The 21204-nt window shown below is 40.0% G+C and overlaps 1 protein-coding gene across 4 annotated transcripts in view; it reads right to left on the bottom strand.

Moving 5' to 3' along the window:
• The window catches only part of ARHGAP21 (Rho GTPase activating protein 21), a 129608-nt gene that overhangs the window by 16804 nt on the left and 91600 nt on the right, over positions 1–21204 (bottom strand). For 3 of the 4 annotated variants that reach the window (XM_076331713.1, XM_076331712.1, XM_076331711.1), the window contains 3 exons: positions 19435–19464; positions 15979–17929; positions 119–277 (listed from right to left, as the gene is read on the bottom strand). In XM_076331713.1, coding sequence (XP_076187828.1) covers positions 119–277; positions 15979–17929; positions 19435–19464 — 2140 coding nt within the window. The remainder of the gene's footprint in view (positions 1–118; positions 278–15978; positions 17930–19434; positions 19465–21204) is intronic. The other variant, XM_076331714.1, reaches the window with a different exon arrangement.

Genomic DNA, 21204 nt, shown 5'->3' on the forward strand with positions numbered 1-21204 from the left:
CCTGAATCACGTTTTTGCGATTTATTTCAAGCAATAAAGAGCGTACAATTTTCACTCCTGTTCTCTAGAGTGTAAAAGGAACAAGTTGCATGAGAAAAGAAATGAAATCAGCACTCACCATGATCATGTGAAAGCTGCCGCCGAATTAAAGGGATTGGAGATGTGGGACTGGGAGGAACAGTTGTTATAGCTGGTGCTTGAGAAGCAGATGCAGAAATAACAGCAGAAGCAGGAATGTGTGCAATATCATGGTCAATACTAGGACTAGTCGGTTCATCTACAAAGGTAACGTGTCATATATTAACATATTAAATGCATTAAGCAAATGCTCAAACTAAATAGCTGTCCGAACTTCTCATTATTGGGATATCAGATTAAGTATCTTAAAACATGAAGTCTTTCAAACAAATATAAGGGTCCAATTAATTCACACTGTCAAATGTACTTCTTTTTGTTTGTTTGTTTTTAAGAAAGAGAAGCCTGTTTCATTTCATGAGAATGTTAATTGTACATGAGAGATAAGGGCAAAGAACATCATACCCGATTATAGATTTTGCTGTGAGTGAATGAAACAGGAATTATTTGCTGAACTCTTAATATTATTTTGAAGTAGACTATTTTTGTTTATGTGCATAAGTGAAAAACACACTTATTACATCAGTAAGTCTAAACTCGAGAGATAAGCATGATTTCCTACAATAAAATATGGGCATTCAGACTACCGAAAACCATTTGGTTTAAACGAGTGTTCAAATAATAAAGCCAAGTTACAAGCAAACAAAAAAGCATTTTAAACAGATTTCCAGCATCCAAAGAACCAATCCCCCCCATCCTCCATACATTCAAATAAAGAAGCAAGTATTCATATTTTTAAAAGATGGCACTACTACATACCAATTAGTTCTTCCACTAATTGTTCATACAATCGATTGCATGCCATACATGCCCAGCACCTCACAGTCTCAATAGCCACAAGGGTCATCATGAAAGATTCCAAAAAGCTTTAAGTATTTCTAGTATTTAACATGTTTCTTACAAGATGGAAGAAGCCAAAAGATGCATTTTCAATCATTCTGAGAAAAGAGCCGTAACATCTTCTAGAACACATTACAAGGACTAGAAAAATAATTCTACTTCATGCTCCAGTAGAAGAGGGGATGGGGGGAAAAAAAAAAAAATCAAGTCACAAGCAGGGGCTGAACTGTACTGCCGTAATGAATATGAATGTATTATAGGTGCTAAGAATTGTAATACGCAGAGCTACTGAAAAGCCTATTGAAATCAATGAACATTCACAGACAGAGGTTTATTCTTTGCTTTGTGTGAACACAACTGCGTGTGCTGCATTGTGCTTTTCCAACAGTCACTAACAGTTCTGTTAAGGCAGCACTTGAACCATCAAAATTCGGCAATGTAAATTTAAAACAAGGCAATAAGCAATTAAAGTACAGGAAGGTTTTGCAATAACACCCCTCTAAATTGTCTGGAGTGGAAAATATAATAATTTTTTAAGTTATATGTTTAAAATGTACACCCCCCAAAAAACTAGCTGCAAACTAGAAACATTAATAAAAAGGGAAAGCAAAAGAATTCACAGCAAAACTGTGATACTACAATTTAAAAAATTCCTAAGTTTTACTTGCATCCACAGCAATAAATTAGAAGTATTTACAGACCTCTTCTCTAGAGCAACTAGGAGATGGGAAGAACCTCAGTTACACTTCCATTTCAAAACTACAACAGCTCACTGTCCTATTGCCTTTTTTCATTTGCTCAGTTTCCCTGCAGCAAACCCTGAGAGGATGACGCTAACCTTGACTGAGGAATATAACCACCCACTGAACAATTAATTAGTTTGTAGCATGCAAACTGGAAGTGCTCAGTTTTAAGTTACTTATGTTACAGACTTAACTCAAAGTGCCACAGTCTCTACTCCCAAAAGTTACAAAAATGCTAGTACTTGAAATAAATCTGTACAAGCTCTGAATACGAAAGTGTTAGGCACCCCTACAACCGCTACACAATTTCCCACAACACTTAAACCCAAGAATTCAGCCGAGGAAAAAACAGTTTCTAAGTCCTTGAAAGCAACAATAATTATTCAAATTATTATTACTTCACAGTGGATCTTATCCCCCAATGAATCAAAATTAAAGTGGTTTTAGGAATAGGCAAACTTTAAAGAAATTCCAAATGACATTGGTACAGGAGGGAAATAATTCTGTTCAATCCCTGAAGAGGTTGAAGGTCAGCTAATGGCAAGCTTTTACCTACTGTAAAGCGATTATACAGCAAACCATGATGTACACCATATGAGTTACTGCCTACTAATTTAATGCACTGGCAAACTCCACAGCTGCTGTCCAATAAAAAACAAAACCCAAACAAGGATATATATCCCTTGTATTTTGACTTTCCTCTTCAGCACTTGCAGTATGTCTCCCTTTTCAGTTTCCTTGATTAATCGGTGTATTTGCACTCCAAAACTCCTCGCACAGCATGCAAAAGGATGTGTTCAGCTCACCAATCAATGAAAACGACTGTGTCCAAAACGCGGTGAAGTGCACAGAACAAACAAGCCAGAGGAGAAACCACACAAAATAATTCTCTTTCAGTTTGTCATCTCCCAGATTACCAGTGTCCCTTTAAATATTTGTAACAAAAAGGTCAAAGACTCCAGGACTACCTGAAGTTTTATTTTTCATTTGAAAGAAGGATACAAACACAATTTATTCTGCACTATTGCCTATGAAACGACCCAAGAGACAAGCCATCGGAAAGTGCGCCAGCATGGTGACAGAGCATCTCTGGCAAAGGGGAAGATGCCGCTTGTCACCTCTGTTTGACATGAGCATGCAACTGGTCAACAATTGCAACTAGCCATTTTCAGGAAGAGCCTTTCAATGCAAAAACATTTATAGGGGTAAGACACTGAAAACTTGTAATAAACAGGCAACACAGCTCCAACTACAGTTAACTTGCATTAACTGATTTGCTAGCTAAAGCAGAGAGAAATTCATGTATCAAAGTACATTCGTATTGCAGTGCAGCTGGAGATCAAGGACCTACAAAGAGAGGGAGCATCTGTACACAATGTAAGTGATCTGGAAAAATATGAACTTTCTGATTCTGCAAAGACACAAATTTACACTGAATGGGCTCAGAGGCAGATCCAGAGATTTCAAAACCGAGGATTACATGGGTGAGAAAGCACGACAAAGAGGACATACTATCCCCACTCTGTGGATGAGGAACTAAGGAACAAGTATTAACCAATTTTCCAAAGATTCAAAGGAATGAACACCAAAAAAAAAAATCACTGAAAAAAAATAAGCACAGATCTGTATCATACCCTACTATGCTGCTACAATACAATTTTATCATGATTAATACATTTGATGTCTTTGTTTATACCTGAATCTCCTGGAACAGTCCTTCAGGATCACACATGAAGGTTTTAAAGTAACAACCTGAACACTTGAACACAAAAGGGGGCACATTTTGAGAACCTTAAATATAATTTAAATGAATCACAGAATTGTTCAGGTGGGAGCAAACCTTGGAAGGTGCCCTAGCCCAACTTCCTCCTCTGAGCAGGGTTAGCACTGAATTCAGACCACATTGCTCAGGGCTTTTGTCCAACAAGTGCCAAACAGAGGGGAATGATCTCTTCCCTCAATATCCTGGCTGTGCTCTTATTGATGCAGAACAGTATGGTGTTAGTTTTCATCACCATCAAGGTGCCAGTACCACTGCAGGAGGTTAGCCTAATCTAGGAGCAGGACTTAGCATTTGTCCTTGAATTTCAAGAGGTTCCTATCAGATCATCCCTCTAGGCTAAGTCCTTCCGAATATGCCTTCGTGCATATTGACTGCACCCCCTAGTTTGGTGTTGTCTGCAAACTTGATGAGCATATTCCATCTCCTCTCTAGGTCACTGATAAAGATATTAAACAAGAGGGACCCTGAAGAAAGCCACTTGTAACCAGTCTCCAGGTAGAATATGAACCCTTAGCGACTACCCTTTATACCTGACGATCCAGTTTTCCTACGTACCCAGCAGTACACCTATCTAGACTATGGCATAAGGATGGTGTCGCAGAAAAGGTCAAAAGCCTTGCTAAAGCCAAGGTTGGTGACATCCTTGTGTTCTCCTCTCATTCACAGATCTAGTCACCTCACTATAAAAGGCAATCACGTTGGTCAAGCACTATTTACTCTTGGTAATTCCACACTAGCTATTCCCAATCACCTTCTCCTTCATGTGCTCAGAAATAAGTTCCAAGAGGACCAACTCCGTAATTTGCCTAAGGACTGAGATAAGGCCAATTGACTGCCTTCCCTGGATTGTCCTTCTTATCCTTTTTCAAGATGGGTGCACAATTTGCTTTTTTCCAGTTAATGGGGACCTCCCCAAGTCCTCATGATCCTTCAAAGATGATAGACAGTATCTCTGCAATGACATCAGCCAACTCTCTCAGCACCTTAAGATGCATTTCATTGGGTCAGATGGACATGTATGGGTTGAGCTGCACTGGAGCTGTCTTAAGTTTCCTGTGTATCCAAATTGGTTACGATTCTGGGTTTTGTTTGTTTTTGTTAGGGTTTGTTTTGTTTTGTTTTTTTAAGGAAATGGTTTAGTTAACTGAATCATAACACATAAACACGGAGAGCAAATTCACAGACTAACTTTAAGCCCAGAGAGGCTAACCATCAGGGATGCTCGGGCTATCATTAACAGAGAAAGGTGATTTCTCCCACCAACCCCTGGGGATTCAGATTGCCAAAACTTTCTTCACTGATAATAGAAAGTGACTGGAAAAAACTAGCTTCCCAAGGCTAAAGTCATCTTTCACTTTTATTCCCCTTTGGACATGGCAGACTTGCAAGCAGTATCTCAACACCTCAAAAGACTGTAAGAAGGAATTGTATTATTTAGTAAGTGTATTGCAGACCACATTACCATTTAAAACACTAATTCGGCATTTGAATTTAAACAATGTGAATCATAGAATCATCAAGGTTGGAAAAGACCTTTAAGATCATTGAGTCCAACCATCAACCCAACAGCACCATGCCCACTAAACCATGTCCCTAAGCGCCTCATCTACACGTCTTTTAAATACGTCCAGGGATGGGGACTCCACCACTTCCCTGGGCAGCCTGTTCCAATGTTTCACCACTCTTTCAGTAAAGACATTTTTCCTCACGTCCAATCTAAACCTCCCCTGGCGCAACTTGAGGCCATTTCCTCTCGTCCTATCGCTAGTTACTTGGGAGAAGAGACCGACACCCACCTCGCTACAACCTCCTTTCAGGGAGTTGTAGAGAGCGATGAGGTCTCCCCTCAGCCTCCTTTTCTTCAGGTTAAACAACCCCAGTTCCCTCAGCCGCTCCTCATCAGACTTGTTCTCCAGACCCTTCACCAGCCTCGTTGCCCTTCTCTGGACACGCTCCAGCACCTCAACGTCCTTCCTGTAGTGAGGGGCCCAAAACTGAACACAGTATTCGAGGGGCGGCCTCACCAGTGCCGAGCACAGGGGGACAATCACTTCCCTACTCCTGCTGGCCACACTAGTTCTGATACAGGCCAGGATGCCTTTGGCCTTCTTGGCTGCCTGGGCACGCTGCCGGCTCATGGTCAGCTGGCTGTCGACCAACACCCCCAGGTCCTTTTCTGCCAGGCAGCTTTCCAGCCACTCTTCCCCAAGCCTGTAGCGCTGCCTGGGGTTGTTGTGGCCCAAGTGCAGGACCCGGCACTTGGCCTTGTTGAACCTCATACAATTGGCCTTGGCCCATGGATCCAGCCTGTCCAGGTGCCTCTGCAGAGCCTTCCTACCCTCGAGCAGATCAACACTCCCGCCCAACTTGGTGTCGTCTGCAAACTTACTGAGGGAGCACTCGATCCCCTCATCCACATCATTGATAAAGATATTGAACAAGACTGGCCCCAAAACTGAGCCCTGGGGAACACCGCTCGTGACCGGCCGCCAACTGGATTGAACTCCATTCACCCCAACTCTCTGGGCCCGGCTGTCCAGCCAGTTTTTTACCCAGCGCAGAGTACACCTGTCTAAGCCGTGAGCCGCCAGCTTCTCTAGGAGAATGCTGCGGGAGACAGTATCAAAGGCCTTACTGAAGTCCAGGTAGACCACATCCACAGCCCTTCCCTCACGCACTAGGCGGGTCACCTGGTCATAGAAGGAGATCAGTTTGGTCAAGCAGGACCTGCCTCTCATGAACCCGTGCTGGCTGGGCCTGATCCCGTGGTTGTCCCACTCATGCCTTGTGAGCACCCTCAAGATGAACCGCTCCATAATCTTCCCCGGCACTGAGGTCAGGCTGACAGGCCTGTAGTTCCCCAGATCCTCCTTCCGGCCCTTCTTGTGGATGGGCGTCACGCTGGCAAGCTTCCAGTCGTCTGGTACCTCCCCCGTTAACCAGGACTGCTGATAAATGATGGAGAGTGGCTTGGCGAGCACCTCCACCAGCTCCCTCACCGCTCTCGGGTGGATCCCATCCGGCCCCATAGACTTGTGAGCGTCCAGGTGGCGTAGCAGGTCATTGACTGCTTCCTCTTGGATTATGGGGGGTTCATCCTGCTCGCTGTCCCTGTCTTCCAGCTCAGGGGGCCAAGTACCCTGAGGATAACTGGTCTGACTATTAAAGACTGAGGCAAAGAAGGCATTGAGTACCTCAGCCTTTTCCTCATCCTCAGTGACAATGTTCCCCCCTGCATCCAATAAAGGATGGAGATTCTCCCTGGCTCTCTTCTTGTCATTAATATATTTGTAAAAACTTTTTTTGTTGTCTCTAGCGACAGTGGCCAGATTGCGTTCTAGCTGGGCTTTTGCCTTTCTCATTTCTTCTCTGCATGACCTAACGAGATCCCTGTACTCTTCTTGAGTTGCCTGCCCCTTCTTCCACAAGCGGTAAACTCTCCTTTTTTTCCTGAGTCCCAGCAAGAGCTCCCTGTTCAGCCAGGTCGGTCGTCTTCCCCACCCGTTCTTACGGCACATGGGGACAGCCTGCTCCTGTGCCTTAAAGACTTCCTTCTTGAAGAACGTCCAGCCTTCCTGGACCCCTTTGCCCTTCAGGACTGTCTCCCAGGGGACTCTCTCAACCAGCGTCCTGAACAGGCCAAAGTTCTGCCCTCCAGAAGTCCATGGCTGCGGTTTTGCTGGTCCCCCTCCTTACTTCACCGAGAATCAAGAATTCTACCATCTCATGGTCGCTAAGCCCAAGACGGCCTCCGACCACCATATCTCCCACCAGTCCTTCTCTGTTTGTAAACAGCAGGTCGAGCGAGGCACCTCCCCTGGTCGGCTCACTTACCAGCTGTGTCAGGAAGTTGTCTTCCACACACGCCAGGAACCTCCTAGACTGTTTCCTCTCTGCCGTGTTGTATTTCCAGCAGACGTCCGGGACATTGAAGTCCCCCACGAGAACAAGGGCTAGCGATTGAGAGACTTCTGCCAGCCGCTTGTAGAATGCTTCATCTGCTTCTTTATCCTGGTTGGGTGGTCTATAACAGACTCCCAGCAGGATATCTTCCTTGTTGGCCTTCCCCTTCTATATGTGGCTATAAACCTGTATTTGTGATATCTATATGTAGCCTCTATATGTGGCTACAAACCTTAATTCAACAAGTATGTATTTTATCAAAGATCTTATTATCTGATTTAAAGATTCAAATCATAAAAATGTAATAGCTGTGCAGTAACACACACTTAAAACAGCTTTAAATTGCTTTTCATGTGAAGAATGTTGAGACAGCGTGCACCCCCAGACATAAAAACCACTCAACATACAATTTCCCAAACTGCATACACTGAAGAGGATAACTGTACTTTAATATTATTGGGAACTGTACTTTAATATTATTGGGTTTCTGAAAACCATATCCAATTCTTGGATTAGGTGTGTGTTTAAAGATGCCCCTGTAGTACTTAATGTAATTTTGGTTACTCATAGATCTTGTGGAATTGTAACAGATTGCTCTTAAAAAGCTCAACCTTCTGCAAAAGGCTACAGGGAGGTAACTCATACTGCTTTCTCTCCAAAGCAAAGAGTTAAAAGACTCATTAAAAACATTGTCTTCATTCAACGGAGGCACAGATGTGAAGGTTTCTATATACTGAGATGGCATCTACCTGACAGCCATTACAATAAGTATTTTAACCATTGCCTCCCTATTTCTTCAATAATTCTCTCAAACAACAGGTTATGGCTTTTGGGGTGCAATTTAAGAATGAATCTTACATGGCAAGTTCACTTGCTTATGGCAGAAAACAAGGCACAAAAATATCAAGCACTCATTAGAAGAATTAAAAAAAAAAAAAAAAAAATCTTTTCTTTACTGAAGGACAGACAACACATGCCAGTGACATGAACAGACCCTGCAGCAAGACCGGCTTTAGAGGCACTCCCTTACTTCCAGCCCTCTGCCAACAACAGCTTTGCGTGCCACATCCTTGGCCAATCCAAGCACTCCATAGTACACGATACGACGACAGGCTCTGCAATGCACAACACTGCCTTGCTCCAAAGTATTCTTCTTAAATACAGTACACGAAAGCTTTAAAATCTTGTCCTATGTCTAATATCTCCTCTGCGCCTCTCAGTTTAGGTTTGCTCCAGCTTGCTATAGGCAGCACTTCCCTTACGGTACAGCCATGCGGACCAGATCTCCCTCCCTTCACCTCGGTGGCAGGCAGGACGTGAGGGGTCAAGCAAAGGCTGCTGAGGCACAGGCACAAGTGGAGCAAGGGAGAGCAGAGCAGGGGACAGAGACCGCAAAGAAGAGGCACCAGTGAGAAGAATGCAGGAAGAAAGGAGAGAGGGCGGAAAGGATACTGGAGGTAGGAAGTGAATCTTCATCCACACACATGCAAGGAAGTTTAAAAAAAGGTCTCAGGCTCCTCACCTCCAAGAAACCTCAAAAGAAGCTGAATTTAAGGTAAACGCAGACATACTAATATAGACCATTTTTCCTAAAAGCCTATCAGGAAGACAATCAAATAAAAACACCGTGTATACAATTTCACCTGCATAGTGAGAAGGCCAGAAATAACCAATTAAAAAAAAAAAAAGAATTGTTCAATCAAAAATAAACTATATGGAACTAACCCTGCTATCACCCAAGATAGCACAAAGGACTAATAAATACCCCACAGCAGTGACTTTTTGTTACAGATCTTGAAGTACAAGCTTCTGCATCTTATACTTCAGCCTGCAAGGGTAAAAGCTCCAATAATTAAAGACTTCCAAGCCTAAAACACATGATTTGGAAAGAAGGTACACTATTGCTTGGATTTATCATGACTCACTACCTCATTTTTCAAAAAGAGCCTTTAAGAAGGTTTTTTTTTGTTTGTTAGTTTTTAAGTACTTCTAGCACTGACAGCACTGATTGTCTTTACAAAGAACTACTTCATATATCTACTTTACGTAATTATCCTCTTGTAGCCAAAAGAATATAATGGAAACATGTCTGCATGTTGAGCACATTCATTTCAGTAAGCCACAGAGACACAGGACTGGAACAAGCCTCCTGAATCATCAAATCCAGTCCTCTGCTAATGCGCTCATGTAAATAATATGTTTATTATACCGACTGAGTTTCACACAAACAGAAAAAGGCATCCCAAGGTTATTCTTTATGTGAGACTATTCCGAAAACCTTATCTATGACAGTCTGGTGCTTATTTCAGTGTTAAACAAATGTGTAACTATCTTTCTATACAAACTAATACAAAGCAATTCTAAAGGTTCCTGTTCACAGTATTAGCCCACCACATAAAAGTACAATTCTCAACACACTTCTTTTTTGGCTAAGAACCCTGATAGCGCTCCTTTATTACGTGTAATTATTATTTTAAGTTATAATGATATAAGGATGATTTATGCTTTGAAAATATTACCCATTACCAAACAAATCTGATGCTTCTACTCAATTAAAACTCTTCTAGATGTTATGAATTATTGAAATAAAATTTTAAGTTTTAATTAAAAAAAGGATTTTTGAGTTACAGATGCATTTAAATGGTATTTAAAACATTAATTTGTAATTTTGTGTTTTGGCTGCTATACTTCAGAATACCTCAATGATTTAAAAATTGTTCTTGGGATAAGAAACACCGAAATCTTCAGCCTGGAGCAATAGCGATTTGGCAGGCCACACTGTAAAACCTGAGAAAAAAAATAGAAGACTGATGCTTATCTTAGAAACACTGATGACATGTTAAAAGCTGTGCCAATGCTATCGCTAAAATAATGGAAGCAATAGTCCCTCAAAAGTGAACATCTGTCAGCTCTAATTTCTGTTGCAGTTACATTTATATTTTCATAGTTTGGAATAGCTTGGCAATAATTTGTATGAAGAAAAAATTATCACAATGGCTGAAGATTTTCACATTCATCTTGACTGCTAACAGTTTTTGCTAAAACTAAAGTTTCCTTAAAACATGCCGTATCAACCATCTGGATTCAACTACCATTTGTCCTTAACATTTTGGGCTGACAAGCCACTATCTCTGCTGCAGAAGTTTGAGGTTTTGAATTTCTCTCTGCCTGATGCTTATCTCTTCTCACAAGGAGAAAACAGAATGAGTACATTATTTCAATTATTTCTTTATTGCATGTGAGAATATTTCTGGTTGTTTCCCCTAACCTTTCTCTATTCCTACCATCATAACCCTTTTTATAGTGTGTTGTGCAAGCCTATCAATTTATTTTTTAGTTTCAAGAATATAACTGCATTCAGTATGTGTGTGTTCACATTGTCGTTTTCTGTACCAGAGCCTAAGCAGCCTGCAGAGAGAGGTGTAAAGATGTAGGGGGAGGAGAGGAAAGGTATAGCACATATTTTGCTTAAAAAAAAAAAAAAAAAAGGGGGGGGGAGTAAACTTATTACACTTTCAAAAAAAGTACTTGGAGTTATGTACATGATATCATTTAAAGGTAGGTACTGATAAGGTAAACCCTATACACCTCTACTTCCAGCATTAGAGAAGAAGAATGCCATCACATGTACAATAAAGATGCCTGAAATGTTTAACTAATGATGGGTGTTTTAGAATGTTTCACCTCCTAATTTCTTAGTTAATTTACTTTAAAAAAAAGTATTTGGTAACAACAACAAAAAAAATTAAAAAGAAGGTTGAGCAGAATTCACTAGAAGCCAGCTAAATTTATCCTATCTGTTAATCAACAAGTACCCAAATACTTCTATCATGACAGAAGTTTGTGGAAAAATAGATACTAGAACACAACAAAGACAAATCTCTGTTTTTGAAAACTAGCATGAAGATCAGCTCTTAAAGCAAGGTGAAAAGCAGAGTCTGCCTGATTACTAGCACAGAAATCACTATGGTTGTTTGCCTGCGCTAAGGGTAGAAGCAATAGAGAGATGAAACCATGAGTGGCGTGGAAAGGGTGACTCAAGATTAGCAGTCTGCTGCTCACTTTTACAACATTTGTATCAGAAATTCAGCCAGCAGGAGACAGGTTTTAAAAAACCACACACGCACAAAAAGGGAATAAATACCATGTAGTTAAAGCCGTGAAACTCCTGGCAAATCTTTATTTAAAACAATACCAGGTATTGGATAGCAAAATTTTACTGCAGTACAAAAGAGAATGGAGAAATTTATGGAGCACTTAAAACCACATTTGGCTCAGGAATGTTGTAAAGTGCAAATGGTCAGAGAATAGAAAGTACCAACATTATCATATGTCCTTGTCCTGCTCTTACACCTTTCTTTAGGTATCAATTTCAGCCAGAGAGAGGACACTCATCTAATTTTTACAACACTTTGGTGTTATCAAAGTCTGGTCAAATATTTTTATCTGGCTAATTTTCTCTCAGTTATTCACAAATCAATAGTGGAATGAAGTGACCTAAAATTTTTCTTTTCTAGGGTAAAGATGTACTAGATATTTTCAAAAATGGGATCACACCTCTGAGGAAAAGTCTTTGTACTTATCTGATGCTACTGCATGCCTAAAAGAAAAGCTCTATAATAGGATGACTATAAACTTGTTTGATTTTAAACAAATTTTAAACTTCAAGATGATGTTTACTTAGGCTAAGTATTTTAAAACATATCCATTTAGAATTAATTTTCATGTGACATCCCACTGTGAAGTTGGAAAGAACATTCACCCAGTAGTTATGGCCAAAGCACTAAACTGCACTGGCAGCTAAACATACTGCAATCAGGTTAAGTATTGAAGCAGTTTCTCCATTTCACTCATATGGGTAGTTCATTCAACTCCATCTGGGAGTTGGATTATCCTTCTTTTTAATTGCTTTCTACTCTACAATAAATGGTGTAAGAAGGAAAAAAATAGTTTCAAGATAGCTGCAAATCTCAAACTTGCACACTAGATATCTAAGAAATGTATTAAAATAACTATATTCTGAATCAACCTTTTCTCCACAGTTACAAGAATGTTAAGTAGCATTCTAATTTCCATCCCAGTGCAGAGTAACACATCCAAAATTACCCAGGAGGTCAGAAATTCATCATTTGCTGTTCTCTAACAGAGAAATTGTGTACAAATTACAAGTCTGAAAAAAACGTACATTAAACACCACAACTGCTAATATAGTCAATGATAGAGATAATGGTATTTTCACTAGTCTAGAGAACAGGTGAGACCGTTTCTGGGTAAAAGGAATAACCTTTTATTAGACTAACTGGTATATTTTGAAACAACAGAGAGCATTTCAAGAACAGAGCCTTTCTTTGGACGTGAAATAGAAACAGCAGCTTTCCAAGCTAACCACAATACCCTGCATTTAGTAGCACATGGAAAATACTGAAGCCTGCAGTACCAGGGTATGTTTTTCTGTAAAAGCAACAGCTTCCTCATCCCCCAAGAACATCTGCTTACCTGAAGAAGAGCTTGAGCACACCATATCTTGCCTAATTTTTTCAAATAAATAAATTTCTCCTATAAAAGATATTCCCTCTACCTACTAGGTCTTCTCTGAACAGATCTCTCATTTCTATCAGCAAATGCAAGCCAAAATTTAATCTCACTGTTTCAGAACAGCCTTTTGTGAAAGGACTGTCAAAAGGCAGTTCTTCAGCATCCCACCATAATCCCTGCAAGAATCTGCTGTAAGCAAGCTCAGTGGAAACTCTGCTTGGATTTCTGTTTGTGGCGCAGGGCACCGTGCTACTTACAAACAGAGACTCTAATATCATCCTGATGTTGTGTTATTCTCAAAAGCAGGTTAGTCACAAAATACTGCTGCAGAAGCCAACTGTTCTTGGCTGAATTTCTACCAAAATATGGTCTGGCCATAGCTACTACTTTTAATGAGCAGAAAGTGATAACAAAAATAAACACACCACTAAGTATTTAAAATGGCAATAATATGTAATCTTGGAAGATATTTATTCTCCCCAAATTTACATTTTTATACTAGTCCAAAGATCTACTGTACAAATAACTTCAGTAAGTACATTTATGAAATGAACCATATCTAATAAAACCTAATACTGCAAAAAACAATTATGTTGATGTAAACATAAGGGAAGCAGAGTGGTTGCCAACACCAAGGTACATCTTTATTCAAAGTAACATCCTTCTCAATCATCAGACAGAAGTGGGGGGGGAGGGGAGAAAAAACCCAAATCAAAACACAACAGAAAAATCCAAGTGATTTTCCTTCAGAAGAGTTAAATAGCCTTTAACTGAGTTTCAAAGTAGATCGAGGGTCTTATCCGCCTGATTAAGTAAGGTTTTTAACAAGTGAAGCTGTAATTAGGCATAATGATACCGGAACAAGCTAAGTTAGAATCAGGCATATTAATTCTAACTTCGGAAGATACCCACTCTTAATGGCATTTGATGCTCTTCCTATTCAGAGAGAGTTATTTCATCTTCAGTGAGCTGGAGCTGTAGTGGAAATTTTCCACAGCACCTGTACCGGCTCACGAATTTCTTGCTAGGAAGACAGCCACAAGTACTGTGTTGGTTCAGACCATGCCCACGCTCTAGCAGCACCACTTTTTAGTATTTCTGGAGTATTCAGGAGGTTTCAGTCCAAGAGGCTAAGGAGCTCATAAGAATTCACACAATCCCATGTGGTGTTATGCCAAGAGGCTGCAATGGAGAGTTACAACTTTGTTTCTTTTGAACTGCTCAGCTACTACCAGAATGCAGTACAATTGCCACGTTTAAGGCCTCCCTGAACTTTTCTCTAAAATCTGGAAGCAAGCCGCATGAGTAAGAGTTCATGGCAAATCTCTGTCAAAATCAGGATAGGAGATTGTGTAGAAAGGGTTGGGCTTGATTTTGACAATCCTGATCTGACTTTTACATGACATTTAAATTGTACGGGATTAGAAAACTCCCAGCGAGCACTCCCAAGTGAGTACAAATACCGCACATAACTTAAGTCAACAGCCCAACGTTGATTTTAGGCATAGAATTAAAAAACCCTGCACAAAGACCGGTTACATGCCTTACAAACTTGTACTAATCCTTAAAGAAAGATCAACAGGGTCTAAAGAAGAATCCAAAATTATACTGAATACTAATACATTCAGTAATAAAAAAAAAAAAATCTATAGAACTCCCATTCAATAAGGAAAACCCAATATAAAAACCATCTGCTAGCTAAGAAAGCTTTTTTGTTACATCTTAACAAAATTCTGTCAAAAGAACAGAATTATTATATCTTTTGTATGATTTCTGTTCTTTGATGCACAAAAAGCTTCTTCGCTATTTTTTTGTTATTTACTTTAAACTAGTAGCAGATATTACAGACAATTCCTAGGGGAAAAATCACTGCTGCAGATCCACAATAGAAGACAATTATGCTAAAACAATGTATCTGTATCTGTAACTCCCTTAACCTAATCTGTAAAAAACCTGAAGAGTATTAACAGTTGTTTTTCCACATACCTGAGTTTGAGAATCAAAATTCAGTATTTTCTAAATACTTCTTATACTAAATTCAAGAACACACAGTCAGGTATAAATCAACCCATGTGGAAAGTGGCCCGCAGACATCTAGACTCCAAAGGATTAAACCAGCCACAACAAAAGAAAATCCAACTCAACAACAACAGCGGGGCAAAGATGACACAGGCATTGACTACTTGAGTAGAACAGAAATGCTCTGCCTCTAAAACTCTCTTCAGCAGATGACTCCAACTCCTCACGTATCCAAAATTGGATTTTGAATTATTTTTTTCCTACTACTACTTACAATCCTTCCATGAGTTCCTCTTTTCTTCCAAATTATCTCAAAGTGCTCAGCCCCCTTCCTATAAGCTCCCTGTAATTCCAACCCTGTTTGCGTCACAGACCACAGGCGAATCTTTGTGCCTTCTCACATTCTGCTTCCACAAACCCTTTAATTCATGTCCACATTAGCATCTTTACTTGCAAATTCACTTCATTTTATTGCTATCCTTTCACCTGAAACAGCTTTCCTCTATCCCATATCTGTCTCAGAAAGCTTTCATCTTACCTATTCAGCTGACAAACTTTTTTTTCCACAAATCACCCTTATATGGATTTGCATCCATATTCTCTCTTTACTGTATTCCAAATATATTTTATACTAGAAAAGTAAAAATATTTTGAAAGGTGCTGCAAATGCTAGTTGGCCATATACATCAGAACATTATGTGGAGTGATAACCAGACACAGTTATATAATGTAGACTTCTTCAGGGTGTTAAGGAAAATTCTAGAAAAATATTAAATCACTGTAGACTTTTTTTTTTTAACAGTGATCCTCCAGGACTCCAAGCAAAACAGAACATTTTTTTTCCTCCACTGAAGAATATTTTTAGTTTTACCAACCTAATATTACTCTAGATGAGAAAAGAGTCCCCATGCCCCTCAACCTCAGGGTTTACAGGAACAGCAGTCAGCTACCTGGCGTGGTGCTCTCCATCATCTTTAGCAGAGAAAAGCATTTGATGTACACTGGAATAGTTTAACTCACCAATAAATGGAATAGAAGCCAAGGAGTCACCAGGTGGGCTGGAACCTGATGCTTTCCTTTCTTCTATTCTTTTTATGTGGACTTCTCTCCGAGCATCGTTAGGTAACCAACAGGTAGTATCTGAGGCTGCCTCTTGGTCATTTACAGCAAGAATGTAGGACTGATGCCTCAAAGGCTGTGGAGTTTGGTGGCCAGAAGGTGATTTGTCCCGCATGACCACTGTGTCTTTGTCATTTTCCTGAACATCCGTTTGCAGAATTTCAGGCTCATGGACATCTTCCCTTTCAAAATCATGAATCTTTTGTCTGATGGAACCATCTACATTGTCAGAGGTAGTTGAACTCTCACTTGTTGGCTGAACAAGTCTGGCAGAAGCTGGAGACAGAGAGGAGGGTTGGATGGTTTTGCCAGTTTCTGTTTTGTGATCTGGGGCACCTTCTGCTCGGATCCTTGACTGTTGGTTTAACAGACCACTCTGATGCAAGTGATTTACTGTTCTTTGGTCTTTGCTGGCAATAGCATCCAGGCCCTGGTTAAGGGGAAACGATGGTTTTGCTGCATAGGGAGCAGAGTTCTTCAAAGAGCTACTTTTAGAACTTCTGGCTGGCGTGAGAGACAATCTCTCTTGTGAAACAGTTGTAGGTTTTGAAACTCCCCCAGGAGTTTGCAAATCTCGAGAAGGCTGTAACATCTTTATATCTGGTAGAACTTTCTGAAAATGAGAACCGGGCAGAGAAGCTCTACTACCTGTTCTCCTGTTGTCTGAAATATAAGCACTCGGAGCCACAGAAAAATTTTGACCTCGAAGGGACATATGAAATGCATGCTGTCTAGATCTCTCATAAATACCTCGCCGATCATCTTGTTCGGTAAACCCTGTCCACTTGTAAGTCTTTCTCCTATCTCCATTAGTATCTGCAATCAGATTCTCAGAATGAAAATTTTCTAGCACTTCACCCTGTTTGCTGAGATAATCCCATGAGCGAGCCCTGTGATTTCTAGCATTAACTGAAGGTGAAGTTAGAGTATCTTGCGAAGCACTTCGTGGCCACTCTTTCATCAACACGGGATCTTCAAGTCTTTCCTGGGATACACTTCTCTGCCGGATCTGAACAGACTGTGGAACCCTGTCGTGAGAGGTGCTCCTGCGCCGTACCTGTGAAGCAGTGCGATTTGGCACCACTTGATTATAATCAGTTGTATTCTGAGAAGCTGCTCTTAAACTATCTAACCTTTCCTGTATGGTTCGGGAGCCATACATGTGCATGCGCCTATTATCAATGTACTCTTTGTAAGTTTTGTAGGTCTTCCAGTCTATATGCTGGTGGGATGTTGGAGAACTGTAATGATTAGCAGAGACTGAGGGCGAGTCTGCGGCTTGAGCAGGAGGTCTAGTGCTTGTGATTCCTTCTGGACATACTACATAATTTGAAGCTTTACTTTGTGTTCCAGTTGGATCAACTGGCCTTGTTATTGGAGTCTGGGGAAGTACAATGGCAGTGGACACTGAAGAAGATGGTGACGTGGTCCGTGCTTTTAGACTGGTTTGATCTTTTAAGCCGTATCTTACTTCCTCTGTCCTGTGTGATGGACCAGCATGATTATTTCTACAAGATGGCAAATCTACAGCCTTCTCAGAAGGCACAATAACAGTCCTTACAGTTTCATTGCAAACACAGACAGCTGTATTTGATTTTGCAATGTCTGTTGGTGATGGAGGCACTTGTATTTCCATTCTGTAGGCCCTCTCTGGCTGTGTCAATGCCCGTACTGGTCTACTGACTTGCTGTTTCCCCAGTGAGAAGTCAGAAGATAGCTTGTCACCAGTTTGTGCCATAACAGAAGCTGTGGATGTCAGGCGTGGATAACATATTGGCGGTGGTTCAGGTATGTTGTGGGCATTACCACTGTAGGCTTCGTTGCCTTTCAGGTAGGCATCTTGGGAATACGCCTGTGGAGAGAAGATTAAGTGAGTATTCAGTAGTAAAGGAGATGGAAAAGTTCCCCATCTAGCATTTGCACGATCAAGCTTCAAGAGAGGGAACAGAAGTACAAAATTCACACTGTCATTTTAGATAAAATGTTAGTTAAAAAGATAAAAATAGCATTCCATCCCTTTAGTGAGCAGAAACAGAACAAGCAAAATCATTACATACATTCCCTCCCTCAATAACTAAAAAACTGAACTGATGACCAATTCTAGGAAATACTGCAGGTAGGAAACTGAGGAAGGTTTCCCAAAATCCATGAGCACAAAACACAGTATTTTTCTCCCCCTGAATTTTGCTTTCTATCATGATGCTTCACACATCCTTCCCGTTTAAGCTTCACATTGCTGGAAACTAGAATTTCACAGCAATCGACAGGTTAAAATGCTGCATAATAAATTCAACTAGCACTAGAAAATTCTCTATTCACTTAGTGTATAAAAGAACTCTGTTCACTTCATGTAGTACATACGAAAAGTACACACACACGCTCCTCTAAGATGTCTTCTACATAAAAGCTACTGTTCCTAAACATAAAATGAATAAATGGAAGCAGTAACATCTTTGTTGTGAACCAACACCCTATAAGTCATCTTACATTGTACAGGAGACAGCCAGTACATGGCACACAAATCTTACTGCAAAAAAATTAATAATACGTAACATTTTTAACTTCAAGGTACAAACAGTATGAAAATTCATACATACCCACTACTGTCCACACACTATTAAAACACAAACTAAAACCTCAAATTAATTTCCTTAGTGCATTTATTTGCACCTTTATGTTTAAGAGCCTGACTCCTGAGAAAAAATGGTTATATTACACTTATGTTTCTGTAGCCTTTTGGAAAAGCAGCATTTATCATTGTGAAATTAACAGAACATTCAAAATGATAAATCAATGAGAAGCATACAGCATACTTAAACAATATCCTGTTATCGAAAAAAACTTTAGCATGACTTTGTTCAGTTTAAACATAATGAAATAAAGAGCCAACGCAGAGCCTGCCAATGCAACAGAAGATTAAAATGATTTCTCAGGGCTTTTACACGCTTAGGCGTGGTATCGTATCATACAGCATTTCCTGTCCAAATCATAACATGCTCAATTCCAGAATATCAATGTGCCCTGTCTTAACATTAGACAGGTTATAAAAGCCCAAATGCAGCCATAAAATTAATACAGAGCAAAGTACAGAGGAGGGCGAGGCATTTACAATACTGCTGCAATGTTACACTGAGCATTAGTGAAGTGCAAAATAGTAAAGCACACAGAGAGAAAACCGACCAAATAACACAGGCGTAAACCACAAATTAAGAGATTAGCATTATGAAGAAAATTCAGCTCAGACTATCTAGCTCATTTCCAACAAACTTGCTGTTTCATATTCTTGCTTCTCACAAATCATTAAGAAAAACATGCCTTACAAAACCATCAGAGAAATGGCTACTGTACATTTCTTACCAGTGCTGTGACATCCTTTGTAAACTGCAGCTGGCAGAAAACAGGAAAACATAGTAAAAGCTGCTTACAGATGTAAAGACAGAATTATGTTGTCATATTGATGTTGGATACAGCAAGCTAAAAATACAACTACACTGATTTCACTGGAAGGTACCAACCGAGGTAAAGGGCAGTAAAGCACAAAAAATAACTTCACCCTCCTTGTGAGCATGTCCATCTCAGGCTTTTATCCACTCCTCACATTTATCCTCTACCCTTACAGAAAGCAAAATACATTTGTGCCATTTTGCTTTGGTGCATCCCTACAGCTGCCTGCAGAGAGCTCTGGCTCTATGCAACAAGACTTCCCTTCCACCACAGCAACGTTACTGTCTCTCATTTCCCCTGGGCTGCTACCATCCCTGCTTCCTGGTGACGAAACAACAGCTTTATTATGCATTTAAAACAGCACGCCCCTTCCCCACATATATCTGAACATGACCACAAGCTGTCAGCTGACTGCAGCTGCTTTCATGTTGTACATCTGAAATTAGAGGAATGATGCTGCAGAAACACTCTAACTCGTGTGATTTGTAATTTTTTTCCTCCACTCTCAGTAAAAATCAAGCCAGGTTTCCACTGGCACATTTAATGGAGGGAAGGAACATGCAAAGATAAATATTTCTAAATATTTAAATAAGTGGCTATTTAAGATCTTGATAGGCTGTAAGAATTAAAAAAAAGAAAATTGGAAAAGATGCTGAAGACCCAGAAAAAAGATAGAGCAAGAGACTACTGGCATGCAAGACAAACACAATCATCCCCCCCAATCAGAAAACAATTATTACTTTATACAGCTGATAAAAAAGTTCAAAACCTGGGATACGCAGACATTACACCAACATAAAATACACTGCGTTTATGTTTTTGTAAAACATGCCCATGGCAAACAATGCTTCATTGACTTTGACAGCAGAAAGGCTAAATTCCAAAACTGGTGTGATCTGATCGTAGCTGAAGACTACAAATGAGTATAAAAATCAGTTCTCAGCTCTTGACAAAATTTATCACAGATACTAAAACATCATCTTCAAAAGACAGCATTCGCACAGGGTCCAAAATAAGATCAGCTAGGCTTTCTCCTCCCTCCCCCCAATAAAGAGTATGTTTCAATAATTGCAGGTATATCCGGACAGACAGACTGCCAGTTCTCAGTAAGACAGTTACTGGAAAAAAGGTTTTGATGATGGAAAGTGTAGTTTCTCCTTTGAACCTCATTCCACCCACTTCCCAAGAAATCACTGAAACAAAGCTGAACTTTCTTCCAAGAAAGAAGAAATTTATAAATAGGGGCTGTGACATTTCCACAAAAGAATATTAAATATCTTTTTTTCATAATTCTGATTACGGGCCTACAGAGAAATACTGCAACTTACAAAGAAATGCACAGATCCGTTCCAAGTAATGCTGAATGCTTATCCATTCCAAAAGCTGAATGATGCACTATCAGCCTTTTTACTATGAAATATTTTAATTGCTTTAACCAGGTGATGGCTAAATTTTTAGAAGAGGTTTAGAGGCTAAAAAATGTGAAGTACACCAATATACTTATTAGCATTCATACACTATTTTGATACTTCACATATTTTGCAACCATACATAAAACACAGTTTGAATATTAACCTCTTCTCCCTTTAGGTCCTCAAATGGTATAGTATGTAGAAATACTACCTTAATCCCCAAGTGATTACAACAGAGGATATACTCATAAAAAAGCCATTAGGGTATGAC

The sequence above is a fragment of the Aptenodytes patagonicus genome, chromosome 2 (genome assembly GCF_965638725.1).
Source record: "Aptenodytes patagonicus chromosome 2, bAptPat1.pri.cur, whole genome shotgun sequence".
NCBI classification, from domain to species: Eukaryota; Metazoa; Chordata; class Aves; order Sphenisciformes; family Spheniscidae; genus Aptenodytes; species Aptenodytes patagonicus.